At 47.9% G+C, this 14,767-nt stretch overlaps 1 protein-coding gene across 1 annotated transcript; it reads left to right on the top strand.

Moving 5' to 3' along the window:
• Positions 1-9,327: 9,327 nt before the first annotated feature.
• On the top strand, positions 9,328-11,186 carry LOC306815747 (olfactory receptor 14C36-like; the record flags this gene model as incomplete). The annotated part of the gene is made up of 2 exons (XM_079332296.1): positions 9,328-9,384; positions 10,183-11,186. The coding sequence occupies exon 2, from the start codon at positions 10,206-10,208 to the stop codon at positions 11,184-11,186; it is 981 nt and encodes a 326-aa protein (XP_079188422.1). The 5' UTR covers positions 9,328-9,384; positions 10,183-10,205.
• Between the last annotated feature and the right edge of the window lie 3,581 nt (positions 11,187-14,767).

Raw genomic sequence — 14,767 nt, 5'->3', positions numbered from 1 at the left:
TATGTAACTAAGCATATGTTCCCACATCCAAGTGTGCAATGCCTGGAATCATCCCAATTTGGCCCATTCCAAGGTCTAAACTTTTTATTTCTAGATGCTATTATTAAATCTACATGCTTCTTCTAATATTGCCACAGAACATCTGGAGGATCTACTTTGTTCCTTTTCCTTTTTTCTTTGTAACCATTATTTTCCATTAATATGAAGCAACAATTTTGCTAATATAATTACAATTTAATTAGCACTAATAACATTCATCACAGTCCCTTAATAGAGAGATATCCTTTCCTGCAGTGATTTTGGCTTTGGGATTTGGGTTGTGTGGGGGGAATGCCTGTTTGTGGGGGATGATATTTCCTGTAAGACTCGGTGTTCTGGCTTAACCGGTCCCCTGCCACTGCTGGTGATTGTGTATTTTAGAGTAATGCAGACAACTTGTGACAAAAGTTATGATTGCAACAAACTGGTAATTTCTGTTTTGTGTTGTTGGCTGCTTTGTTTTAGTTTGCTCAGAAGTGGCTGTTGAAGATCAACCCCAAGCTGAAAGAGCCCAGCTGTGTAGGCAGGCTCTTTCCATGTGGCTTCAGCGTGAACCAGGAGAGTTTTGAATACAGAGGGGAACCGGACCACTGTAGGGTGAAAGGACAATGTAAGCTTGGCAAGAGAAATTAAAAGAACTTCCTACCTGCAGTGCTGTGTCTTTGACCCTTGGGAATTTAAGATACAAGGGGCTCATATTTGTGGACTGTCAGAGTTACAGTGTGGTGGTTTGAGCATATTTTGAATTGTGGCTAGATGAATAGAAAGGATCCCTCTCCCTCAGTGGTTTGGGCCGGATCCTTGGGAATTTCTGAATCCAGTGAACTATTGTACAGAAAGAGGAAATGCTCAATTTTATCTGGAAAGTATATATAGAACTTCAGCAGGGAGGTTGGTAACTGGATTGGGAACAAGCTGTGTAAGAGGATATGGATATTCAAGAGAGAAGAAGTAAAATAGCTTGTTTTTGCTGGTGTTTTGGGGGCATTTTGGAGCTTCTGGAGGTTGGCATGGTTACTGTTACAGTGTAGGACTTGTGAAAAACGTTGGTATTGCTCCTCTGACAGATGGCAAGCTCATTACCTTCAGTGTAAATGGAGGCATCCTAACCAAGCTGATTTTGAACCTAAGATCCTAAAGTTTGTGTGTGGAAAATCACATTCAATCCCTGCAACCTGGGCGTGTGTGTGGGAGGAAGATTGGGAAAGAAATGTGAGAATTTGCAGAGAGAGATTTGGGTGGAAAAGGGACAGGACAAGAAGGAGGAGATACTGGGAACTGAACAAAGTAGGGGATCCCTAAAGCAATTCCTCTAGGCTGTATTATTGCACATTGGAAAGATGTTGCTGGGCAAGGGGGTACAGCAAACAGAGAGACCTTATTAGATTCTGCAAGGACTCGTGGACCATGGAGCAAAGTATTCACCTAGTGGAACTTTGGATTGTAACACACTATTACAGCTCTTGCTATTTCTTAGGAGAGAAGTGAGAGAGCTATCATATGCCGATACGCTTCTCTCCATGTGAGATGACCCTGAATGGCAGAGGGACTGTGGGATCAAGGCTCCAACTGACCCTCTGGTATAGGCCCTAGGAGGAGAATAAGAGAGGAAAGTTTAAGTGGTGTTGTTCAGCGTGCAGTATAGGGCAGAGATGTACAAAATCAGATGAGGTTTACCAGACTGTGGCTCAGGAATGAGATCTGGAGGACAGTTTGCTCAAGTCTCCCCACATAAGACAGGAAAGGGATGAGGATGCAGACTCTCCTCTGACCACACACTGGACTAGACAACAGACACAGATATTTCAGGCACCTGTATGAGAGACAGTGGGACCAGAGGGAGAAATGATATTGGTTAAAGTTCCCTTCTCCACAATCAAAGTGGAGGCATGGGAAAAGGTTGCTAAAAATTATGCAGTGAGCACTGCTAAATGTCTGCAATATATAACAAAACAACACAATCCAGATTGGCACCATATGCAATTAGTGGATGCAGTGACCAAGACCAAAAAACAATTAATTATAAAAACAGCAGTGGATCTGTCAGAACATTATTACAAAACACAGCAATTGGATGTGAAAGATTATTTCCCATTCCAAAATCCACAGTGGGACCCAAACACATCAGCTGAATTGAGAGAGTTGGAAAGCTATCAGGAGTGGTTTGCAAAGGGGATGGAAAAGGCCATTCCCAAAACTATTAATTGGTCAGCTTTATATTGAATCAAGCTGGGGCCCTCTGAGTCACCATCCAAATTTCTCGATGAATTAAGGGATGCAATGGGCTGCCACACATCACTGGATCCTGGGTTTGATGTAGGGATACAACAGCTTGTCAATTTATTCCTGGGACAATCTATGGATGACATAAGATATAAACTTCCAAAACTTCAGGGGGACGATGGGAGGAACTTAGAGAGACTGGTGGACAAGGTGTGGAGAGTCTTTAGTAACCAGGAAGAAGGATATAAACAAGGAATGAGGAAGTTTGTGGCTATCATAAGAGAGAGGGAGAGAGGAAGATGCAGACAGGGATCACCTAGACAAGGTGTGTTCCAGTTGGGCAGAGAGCAGTGTGTGGTCTGTAAGAAATATGGTCACTGGAAAAATTAATGTCCAGAATGAAGATGGAGTGACCCTCAGGAAAAGGGAGACTGGGAAAAGGGGAAAGTGATTGCACATGTGAAAGAAGACTGAGGAGGACCAGGAGATCTCACAGGAGATTCACTGGTTGTAAGTTAAAGCTGGGGAGAAAGGGAAAAAAAAGTGAAATTTCTAGTTGACACGATGGCGACATATTCAGCTCTGAATAAAACTATGGCACCTGTGGAGAAGGATTATATTACAGTAATAGGAGGGACTGGCCAACTTTAAAAGGTATATTTCTGCAAACCATTAAGGCATAGGCTTGGAAAGCAATGGGATATTCATAAATTTCTCTATCTGCCCAGTTTCCTGAGACAACTTTTGGGGAGACAATTGTTAGAACAATTACAAGTAACCATTACATTTTAAAATGTGGAAGTTATTCTGGAGGTAAATGAACAGTGCATAGAGGGATTAATTTTGATGTTATCAGCTGCTGATATGGAGGGAGAAATTAGTGAAGAAATAATAAATCAAGTGTTTCCAGGAATGTGGACTTCCAAAATACCAGGGAGAGTGAAAAATGCACCTCCTGTAGTAATTCAACTGAAGGAAGGAAAACAACCAGTTAGAATTAAACAGTACCCCTTGAAAAAGGAAGATAGGGAAAGAATTAGTCCAATAGTTGAAAACTTCTTGCAATTTGGGTTGTTTAAAGAGTTCCCATCTGAGTTGAACACTTCCATTTTACTAGTCCAAAAACCATATGAGTCAACTGGACAGTACAGAATCTAAGGGCTGTTAACAAAATAACTGAGATCTCTATCCCATGGTAGCAAACCCATACACTTGGCTAATGTGCCTAACACCAGAGCTAACTTGGTTTTAGACTTGAAAGATGCCTTCTTTTTCCTCCCTCTCAATGAGGAGAGCCAGAAAAATTTTGCATTTGAATGGAAAAACCTTAAAAGTAGGCACAGATCCCAGCTCACATGGATGGTGTTGCCTCAGGGATTTAAGAACTCTCCTACCCCATTTGGGGAACAACTTGCCAAAGATCTGGAATCCTGGGAGGCTTCCCCAGAAGAAGGAAAGCTACTGAAGTACATGGACAATATCCTCGTAGCCACCCAGATGAAAGAGGCATGTGTAGCCTGGACAGTAAGCCTCCTAAACTTTCTAGGACTTCAGGGATACAGGACATCAAAGAAAAATACCCAGGTAGTGAACCAAAAGATAATTTATCTGGGTTATGAAATTAGTGTGGGACAATGGACTCTAGGTCAAGATCACAAGGAAGCGATATGTTAAACCCCAAAACCTCAGACAGCAAAGGAACTGTGGACATTCTTAGGAATGACAGGGTAGTGTAGGCTGTGGATACACAGCTATGGGTTGCTTGTAAAACTTCTGTATGTGCTCATTGCAAATGGGAACAGAGGCCTCCAGTGGACAAAAGAGGCCACGTGGGCCTTTCAGCAGCTGAAGAATGCTGTAATGCTGTAATGCTGCAGCTCTCAGACTCCCAGGCGTAAGCAAACCATTCTTTGTGATTTCCTGTGAAAAGCAGGGAATTGCCCTGGGGATACTGGCCCAGGACCTGAGTCCATACCAGAGAGCAGCTGCTTAATTTTCCAAGCAACTGGATGCAACAACCAAGGGATGGCCGGGATGCCTCAGAGCCCTTGCAGCAGTGGTGCTGAATATTCAAGATGTACACAAATCCACCTTGGGCAAGAAAATGACTGTACTGGTGTCTCACACAGTGTCTGAGGTCCTGGAAGTAAAGGGCAGGCACTGGCTCTCCCCACAAAGATTCCTGAAATGCCAAGCCACCATGGTGGAACTAGACAATATAGAGGTAGTAGTAACTAACATTATCACTCCAGATTTTTTCCTTAGTGGAAATCAAGAGGAACCAGTACACCAAAGCTGCCTGGAGACTTTTGAAGCCTCCTACTCCAGCCTCCCTGATGTGAAGGACACCCCTTTGGATTACACAGAAATCTGGTTCACTGATGGAAGCAGCGATGTCATCAGTGGAAAGCGACATGCTGGGTATGCAGTTAGGACCTGCAAAGAGGTAATGGAGTCTGGACCCATGTCAATAGATACCTCTGAACAAAAAGCTGAGATAATCCCTCTAACCCACATCTAAGAAATCACAAAGAAACAAAAATAAAAATTTACACAGAGTCATGCATTTGAGTTGTACATGCGTATGGAGCCATCTGGATAGAAAGCAGACTGTTAAACTCACAAGGGAAAAAAGTCAAATGCGCAGGAAATATTGCAGCTGCTGGAAGCAGTTCAGCTACCTGAGCAGGTACCAATTATACACATTAAGGCACATTTGAAGGTGAGCTCGGAATTGCAGGAAGGAAATTATTGGGGAGGCAGAGAGGCAAAAGAAGCAGCAAAAGGTGAGATGACAATTGAGGGTGCTTTAATTACAGATGGACAGAAGGTAAGCCAGTATGTTTGTTATGCTTTAAAACAGTGCAAGTGATAATGGTCTCATTGCTTTAAAAGGCCTGGTTTTTGCAATAAAGTATTCACCTTTGCACTTGCCTGAGGACTCTGCATCACTATGGACCCTCATCCACATCAGCCCAAGGATCCACTTTGACCAAATGAGGCCTCATGGCACACAGGTGCCACTGGGACATTGCCAGGCCCAGTGGAAACAAGGCTCCATTATTGCACAGCAGGGCCTCATGGCAGCCAGGAGAGCACTGTGACACAAGGCAGTCTGGGGAAACCAAGTGTCAGCTGGAAACACAGTGGGGCCTCATGGAAGCCAGGTGCCACTTGGATAGTGCCAGGGCACGTGGAACTCAGTGTGCATTGTGGCACAGCACAGCCTCATGGAATTCAGCAGACCATTGGGACAACCTGGAATCTCACAGATCCAAGGATCTGCTTTGACCAAGTGGGCCCTCATGGGACACAGGTGCCACTGGGACATTGCCAGGTTTTGTGGAATCCAGTGTCCATTGTGACACAGCACAGCCCTCATGGAAACACGGGGACCATTGTGACACAATGGAATCTCATGGAAGCAAGTGCCAGTTGTGAACATGGCACAGCTTCATGGAACCCAGGGACAAGTGGGACTGTGCCATGGCTTGTGGAAGCAAGGGGCCATCGAGGCACAGCTTGGAACCCAGGAGAACATTGTGGGGAAATGGATTCTCACAGAAGTAAGGCTCCATTGTGACAGTGTGGAATCACAATGACCTCCTGGGTTCCATGAGTCTCCTCTGTGTTTACAGCTGACTCTTGGTTCCCCAAGATCCCATGGAGTCACTGTGCTCTCCTGTGATTCATGAGGCTGTGCTGTGCCACACTGGACACTTGCTTCCTCCAAGGCTGGAGATGTCCCAGTGTTTCCATCAGGCCATGTTTTCTCACAATGGGGCTTCAGTTCCATGAGAATCCTTTGTGTCACAATGTTCTCTTTAGTTTTATGAGAGCCTGATGTGTTGACAATTGACTCTTGATTCCTTGAGGTTTCATTGCATCACAATGGTCTCCTTGGTTGCATCAGGCCCAGCTTTGTCACAATGCATTCCATGCATTTCTAGTGCATCACAATGGTCTCTTGGATTCCATGAGGACCTGCTGTAAAACAGTGGACACTTGGCTCCATGAGTTTCCATTCCATCAGGATGACCTCTTTCATTCCATGAGGCCCTGCAGTGTCACTATGGAGCCTTTGTTCCATGTGTTCCCATTGTGACACAATGGTCTCCAGCGCTCTATGAGGTTGCACCATGGAAATGTGGACACTTGGTTCCATGAGATTCCATGTTGCCATTGTCAGGAAAATCCAGAAATGCCAGAAGTTTATGTCCAAAAATGAGACAGAGGAATCCTTCAACTTCTTTTGAATAAACAGAGAGAGTTCATTGGAGCACACACCCACGGGGTTTTCCTCTCTTGAGGTTTCAGAGGGTGCAGCCTCCTTTTATCCTAAACTCCTGGCTGCATGTTGCCCTCTTCCTTTCCCCATTGGCTGAGGTAATAGGAAGGTACAGCCTCCCCAAACCTGCTGTTCCATATGCCCCCTTGAACCTGGCATTTCCACCCCAATTTTCAGAAGTTCATCCTTGTGCAGACCCTTGTCTGTTTCAGGAGCCAAACTGTCTGGGCCCAGTAACAAACCTGCTGCCAAAAGTCAATAGAAACCTTATGATCTATTTCAAAGGCCTAAACACGCATCCCTTCACCCATCATGATTTGTAAAGACATTAGCACACATCTTTCCTCTCAGATTGAGATTTCCTGTGCTGCTGACAGTCTTTTAAACCCAGCCCTTAGCCTGACCTCTCTGCTGTTGTAGTTCCAAGGAAGGAGGTTGTTGTCTCTTCCCCCTTCCATGGTCAGGCCAGTGTTCAGCCATCTCCAGGACAGCAGAACTCCACCCCACAGCACTGTGCCCCGGGAAGACAAAAACCATCACTCCAAATGTCCCCCATCCTCCTCCTTCTTCCCAGGCACTTGGACCTGGCTGTGGGGTTTGCTGGTGGTTGTCACAGGAAAAAGGTGACACCGTGGGGCCACATGGAACCAAGCGTTCATTGTGACACAGCAGAGCCATGTGAAGCCAAGGAACCATTGTGACACTGCAGATGCAAGGAGAATATTGTGACACTAAAGAAACTCATGGAACCAAGGGTCCATTGAGACATTGTGGGGACTCATGAAACCTACGGGGCATTGTGACACTGCACAGCCTTGTGGAACCAAGAAGACACTGTGGTGACACTGTGGGGCCATATGGAACCAAAGATTCCTTTTTGATACTGAGGAACCTCATGGAACCAAACCTTGTGAGACTTTGAAACTACAGAGATCATTTTTAAAGTACTGAATGTCAAGGAACCAAAAGTCCACCTGACAGATTAAAGTGTCATGGAACCAAAAAGAGCATTGTGACACTGTAAGGACCCATGGAACCAAAGATCCATTGCAAATGTATGGAACCTCATGGAACCAAGAGTCCATGGTGATACAGCAATGCCTTATGGAACCAAGGAGTGCAAAGGTCTCAAACAGTCCTTGCAGGGTTCTGCCTTGGAGAAGGAGAACATCCTTGGTGGCACCTTGGGCTTGGCACACACCTGAGGAGTCTGTCTCTTTTTGATGGGGAAACTAAAAAGTTTTGGATTACTTAAAAAAACCAAGAAAACATCTTTTGGCCCGACTGCAGTCAGTTATCCAGCAAAGCAGGTCCCAGGTGAATGAAGACAGACAACATGGGGTTGGGGAATGTGGAGCAAGATTGTCCACAGTGGGTCAGACCTCAAGACACAGCTTCTCTGAGCAGGACAGAACTCCTGAGGAGAGAACATGGACTCAATACCAATCACAGAATGCTGCATCACCTCTGCTCTAAAGAGAACAGTAATAAACTATACCCCTTAAAACAGGAATGTAAATTTCTTAGACGCTCTTTGAAATATTTCTTCATAACAGTATCGGGGAATCTCCCAAATGAAGAATACAAGACCAGAGGGAAATCAAGGCAGGACTTGCTTTGTCAGGACTTGCTTGATCCCAGTGATCCTCATGGTGCCTTTGGTGCTGAGATATTGAAACCTCACACCTGAGAGGAGATTGCACAAACCTTTCCAGGAATCAAAGTCAGAAGAAAAACCCAAAGCATTTCAGAGCATTAATGGGTCCCTCTGAGGTCCATCCCCAACACAGGTTCCTCATGGACTCCTTAAAGGAGAGAACTGGAGGCCATGATTGCACAAATTTTTTTCAGAGACTCAAAGGAAGGAAAAAGGAAAGTACCCTAAAAATCTAAAGTACCTTGAAGCATTAATGAGCCCCACTGAGTGTTGTTACTGACAAAGGATCTCAAGAGACTAATTAAAGCAGATAATTGGAGGCCATGATTGCACAAAGCTCTCAGAAACTCCAAGGCAAAAGCAAAACCCAAAGTCCTTGGAAAAACTTGCAGTCCCTGGGAGCATGAAGGAGCCCCAGGGCCATTCCTGACCAAGGCTCTCCAGGGACTGGTCCCAGCAGATCCCTGAGGCCACTGGGATGTGGGGGGATGCTGAGGGCAGCACAAGGGGTGACAGTGCCCAGCCTGGCTGGGGCTGTGCCAGGAGGCCCCAGTGCCTCAGGACAAGGTGTCTCCTCAGAGCACTTGGTGGCACAGATCCTGCTGTGCCCCAGGGCACCAAGACTTGGCTTCTCTTTGTCCCCACCTGTCATCTCTGCCTCCAGTTCTTGACTCCCATTGTGGTTTGGAGACACTTTCTCAGTTGTGACCCTCAGTGGGACCCATTAAAACTTAAAGAAACATTGTAGTTTGATTCTGACTTGGAGTTCTTGGAAAGTTTCTCCAGCTCCCTCTCAGGGATTGATGTTCAGGGCTTCAGCACAAACCCCAAGAGGGTCATTAAAAGTCATTGTGCTGTGTCTGTGCTGCTCAGCTGGGCTGGGCTCCTGGAACAGAGTGCCATCCTAGCTATTAAGAAAAGCTTCAAAAGCACATTTCTCTTGATGAGCAGCTCTTTTCCCAGCCCAGCAGGGATGGGGCACTGCCTGCAGCCACCCCAGGCACAGCACAGAGGCACAGAGAGCTTCAATCAGTCAGGGCTGGGAAGATGCTCAGAAGTGATTTGGGCAGAATCACTCCCAGCCCTTGACACGGGAAGCCTCTGGCTGCAGAACAAGGCAGCTGCAGCTCCTGCAGTGATCTCCTAAAGCTGGAACATCCCAATGCCTACAGACTCTGTGAATATATTCTCTGATTCTCTCTTGTCTAGAGCAGCCAGGGGTGCCCAGGGCTGTCCTGCAGAGCAGGGTCCTGCAGCCCAGGGCACTGTGCTGGGACAGAGACTCTGCTGCCAGCCAGGGACAGCTCTCAGCCAGCCCTGGGAGCTGCTGACAGCAGTGGGGAACAAGGTCTTGGTTGAAGAAGACAGCTGGTAAGGCTTGGAAGTGTTCTCCTTGTGTGGTGAGGATGCTGCATTGTTCAGGACTCGTGTGTCATGACTCTAGCATGACATTTCACTCCCGAATATTTTGAATTAGATTATACAGGGAGCATAGCAAGGCAGGAGCTGTTATTAAATCTACTGCTCTGGGTTGCCTGGATGGGAAATAGCAGACTGATATTCATCTCACAGTTCAGGTTGAGAAAAAAAAAAAAAAAAAAAAATCTCAGATCTCAATAAACCAGCACAAGACAGGAATCAGCACAGAGTCCCTTACGGGCAGCATCAGTGCTGCTTTTCCCACCTCCTTAGGGTTTCTCTGATGTTGCCATCAGACCATGCAGAGTCAGAGCTGGCCCTGGGCAGTGCCCTGGGCTGGGAGGGGTCTGCAGAGCAGAGCTGAGCCCCCAGGGCTGGGCTGGGATCTGGCAGCACTGGCAGGAGCCAGCCCTGGCACAGAGAAGCAGCTGCTGGCAGGGACAGCTCCAAGCATCAGAACTCTGGGCAGGAAGAGGGGGGAAAGAGTCAACAAGCTGGGCTGGGATATTTTAAATTGTCTACAAACTGAACTATTCCATGATTAACTTTTTTACAGATCCCTGTGCCAAGCCACAGCAAATGTCCAACAGCAGCTCCATCAGCCACTTCCTCCTGCTGCCACTGGCAGACACGTGGCAGCTGCAGCTCCTGCACTTCTGCCTCTTCCTGGGCATCTCCCTGGCTGCCCTCCTGGCCAACGGCCTCATCATCAGCGCCGTAGCCTGCGGCCACCACCTGCACACCCCCATGTTCTTCTTCCTGCTCAACCTGGCCCTCGCTGACCTGGGCTGTATCTGCACCACTGTGCCCAAAGCCATGCACAATTCCCTCTGGGACACCAGGAATATCTCCTACACAGGATGTGCTGCACAGGTGTTTCTGTTTATGTTCTTTATTTCAGCAGAGTATTTCCTCCTGACCGTCATGTGCTACGACCGCTACGTGTCCATCTGCAAACCCCTGCACTATGGGACCCTCCTGGGCAGCAGAGCTTGTGCCCACATGGCAGCAGCTGCCTGGGCCAGTGGCTTTCTCAATGCTCTGCTGCACGTGGCCAATACATTTTCCCTGCTGTTGTGCCATGGCAATGTCCTGGGCCAGTTCTTCTGTGAAATTCCACACATACTCAAGCTCTCCTGCACCAAATCCTACCTCAGGGAACTTCGGCTTCTTGCTGTTAGTATTTGTTTAGGTTTTGGTTGTTTTGTGTTCATTGTTTTCTCCTATGTGCAGATCTTCAGGGCTGTGCTGAGGATCCCCTCTGAGCAGGGAAGGCACAAAGCCTTTTCCACCTGCCTCCCTCACCTGGCTGTGGTCTCCCTGTTTTTCATCACTGTCACATTTGCTCACCTGAAGCCCCCCTTCATCTCCTCCCCATCCATGGATCTGGCCCTGTCAGTTCTGTACTCAGTGGTGCCTCCAATCTTGAACCCCCTCATCTACAGCCTGAGGAACCAGGAGCTCAAGGCTGCAGTGTGGAGACGGATGACTGGGGCATTTCAGAACCATTATAATGCTGGTCTATTTCTGCAAATCATTTGTAATAAAAGTCACCTCTGAAAAAACTAGTTGGTATGATTCTCTGTGGTTTTATCTTTATTTTACTTTTTCATTTATGTTCCCAAAGCATTGCCAATTTTTCTGTCCTTTTTGAAATTTTTATTCTCTTTATCTTTGGTGTGGCCCACAAACTGGGTCTAGGAGAAGCTGTGTACCAAAGGATCTTCCTCTCAAGAAAGATTTCTCTAGAGATCCCCCTTCCGTTACCTCCTCTGGAGCTACAGCAGCAGCGTCTCTATGCAGAAATGGGGTAGTTCAGTGCTGGCACAACAGCTGTCCCCAGCAGCAGCAGCACTTGGTGTTCCAGTGCTGCTCCTGTGCCACTGCCCTGCTGCCCTCCTGCCCCTCGTGTTGCTGCAGGGCCTGAGTGCTCTCAGGGCAGGGCACAGCCCTGGGGGTGGCAGTGCCAGGGCTGCAGCAGGGACAGGCCATGGGCACTGCTGGGGCAGCGCTGACACCTCAGGGCAGGGCCTGGGGGCTCCAGGCTCCTTGGCCAGGCTCTCTCTACAACACTTGACCATGCCAATGCTTAGCAGAGAAAACCCCCGTGAGCAGCCCCAGGCTGGCCATGGGCAGGCTGGGGGCAAACAGCATGGCTGGTGCTCTGCAAGGTCCCTGCAAGGGGGAGACCCTGGCAAGGAGCAGCAGAGCAGGGGCTGATCCATCCGCACTGCGCTGGACAGCCCAGGGCAGCGTCCCAGAGCGTCCTCATGCACCTGCCAACAACATCCCCCCTCTGCAGCCCTGGCCTCTCCCCCAGCTCACACAGGTGCTGCATCCTTGCAGGCACAGAGATGGCAGCACTGGCTCAGGAGCCCCTGTTTGCACTGCACAGAGCAGGCGTCAGCACCCCCATGGTGCTGCTGTGGGGAGATGGAGCTGAGTGAGCACAAATGCCATCAGCCCCTGGGGCCAGCAAGGGCTGGGGGACACCAGGGAAACCACTCAGGTTTGTTGTGGCCTCTGCATTTAGCCAGAAAGTTTGTTCCCATGAGCTGTGAGTTTCCTGTCCCACTGCAGACATTATTGCTCAGAGCCACAGCTACCTGGTAGCAACCCCCACAAAGCCCCGAGCATTTCATCTGCTTCACTCTTCCTTTATTTCTTCTTTCCGGAATCACATTTCTGCATCTTGCCCATCTGTGTCCCCTCCCCTGCAAACAGCCCATGCCTATTTTCCCTGTCCTCTATGGCTGCACTTCCCATTTCAGTTTTTGAGCTGGCACCATGGGAACATTGCTTGGGGAGCAGGATCATCCTACAAGTGCTTCAGGAATTGTCTGCAGGCTCCTGCAGTGCCTCGTGCTGCTCCCTTGCCACAGGCACCAAAGGCCAGAAGGACACATCTGGGCTGCTGTGTCTGGGTGTGGGGCTCCCTGTTGTGGGCAGTGAGGAGGGGCTGGAGAGGCTCTGCAGGACTGACAGGATGGGCTTGGGGCCTGTGTGGAGAAGCTGAGGGACCTGGGCTGCTGGAGCTTCTGAAGAGGAGGCCCAGGGCTCATCATGCAGCTGTTCCAGGTGTGGCTTCAAAGAATCACAGAATCAGCCAGGCTGTAAAAGATCTTGGAAATCATCAAGTCCAACCTGTGGCCTGAAACCACCTTGTCTCCCCTGAGCCTCCTCTTCTTCAGGGTAAACAATCCCAGCTCTCTCAGCGATTCCTCTCAAGAATTGTGTTACAGACCCCTCACCAGTCTTGTTGCCCTTGTCTGGGCACTCTCCAACCCCTCCATGTCCTTCCTAAATTGGGGGCCCAGAACTGGACACAGCTCTCGAGGTGTGGCCTTACCAGTGCTGAGGACAGGGGAAGAATCCCTGCCCTGCTCCTGCTGGCCACACCATTCCTGATCCAGGCCAGGTGCCATTGGCCTTCTTGTCAACCTGGGCACACTGTTGGCTCGTGTCCAGCCTGCTGTCCATAACTGCCCACAGCTCTCTTTCTGCTTGGCCACTCTTCAGCCATTCTCTTCCCAGCCTGGAGTTGTTGTGGCCAAAGTGCAGGGCCTGGAACTTGGTCTTGTTAAACCTCACCTTGTTGGATTTGGGCCCTGGATCCAGCCTGTCCAGGTCCCTCTGCAGAGCCCTCCAACCCTCCAGCAGTTCCACACTCACACCCAACTTGGTGTCATCTGCACATTTGCTGATGGTGCACTCAATTCCCTCATCCAGATCATCAATGCATATATTGAAATCCACACTGGCTGGCTCTGATCCCTCATTCATCCTGCAGGTGCCCTGTGATGGCACTCAGGGTGATCTGTTCCATCACCTTTCTGGGCACCGAGGTCAGGCTGACAGGCCTGGAGTTCCCCAGATCCTCCTTGCAGCCCTTCTTGGGGATGGGATCACATTGGCACCTCCAGCCCTCTGGGACCTCCCTGGTGAGCCAGGACTGATGATAAATGATGGAGAGGAGCCTTTTCCTTTTGTTAATTTTTTAAGCAATTTGAAAATTTTAATTTTCCTCACAAACAGACACACTTCTCAGGTGTGTGCCGCCCCAAGGTGCCAGTGAGGACGTTCCCTTTCCTCAAGGCAGAACCCTGCAAGGAATGTTTGAGATCTTTGCACTTCTTCGTTCCTTGAGACCTTGAAGTGTCACAAAGACCCCTTGGTTCCATGAGGTTCCAGACTGTCACAGTGGATATTTGTGTCCATGGGACCCCATGGTGTCACACCGCTCTTTTTGGTTCTGAATTACCAAAATATGATTATTGGTCTAATACCGATACTCAACTGTGATGGACAAAAGACTCTCTAACAATTTAAAGTTAGAAAGTGTATGTTTATTCAGTGCTGGGCAGCAGCTTGAGGTAATCCTCTAAAATGCACTGCAAAATCACAGGTGATCACAAAGTCTGTTTATTAGCAAAAGATTCAAACAAATACATATGCATAATAACAGCCCCTCCCATTCCCCACTTCCTATGATAATTAGTTTGAATAGCTATTAAGCATGTGAGATTGACTTCTTAAATTAAGTCTGGGGTTGTTTTCATGGGGAGGGGTCTTAAAGGAGGAAGTAAGGTGAGTCTTCCTCACCCTAAACTCTTGACCTTTTCTATCACTGACAATATAAATGATTTCTAGGGATAGTCCAATTTCCCAAAGAATGGATTTCTGGTTGCATTGTCTATGTTCCTTTGGATCTGCTTGCTAGTTTCGTCTTTTCCCATTGTAAGCGCAGCTGAGCAAACATGAAATGACAGACAATCAATTATTTAAGTTTCAGATAGCTACTCCCTTATAACTTTTAATTGTTTTCAGCAAGGTAACTAAAATCCTAATTTTCTAAGATTAGTGTTTCAGTTCCATGAGGCCTTGATTTGTCACAGTGGACTTTTGGTTTCTTGAGGCTCTGTACTCTCAACAATCGTCTCTGTAGTCCTAAAGTGTCACAATGGACCCTTGATTCCATGAGGTTCCTCAGTGTCAAAGTAGAATCCTTGGTTCCATGTGGCCCCAAAGTTTCACCATGGTCTCCTTAGCTCTGACAAGGCCATGCAGTGTCACAATGGCCCAGAGGTTTCATGAGTCCCCACAAGGTTCCAGTGGACCCTTGGTTCCATGAGTTTCCCAGT

This window comes from Erithacus rubecula, assembly GCF_903797595.1.
Source record: "Erithacus rubecula genome assembly, contig: scaffold_209_arrow_ctg1, whole genome shotgun sequence".
Classification (NCBI taxonomy): Eukaryota; Metazoa; Chordata; class Aves; order Passeriformes; family Muscicapidae; genus Erithacus; species Erithacus rubecula.
This window is presented reverse-complemented; position numbering and strand designations above follow the sequence as displayed.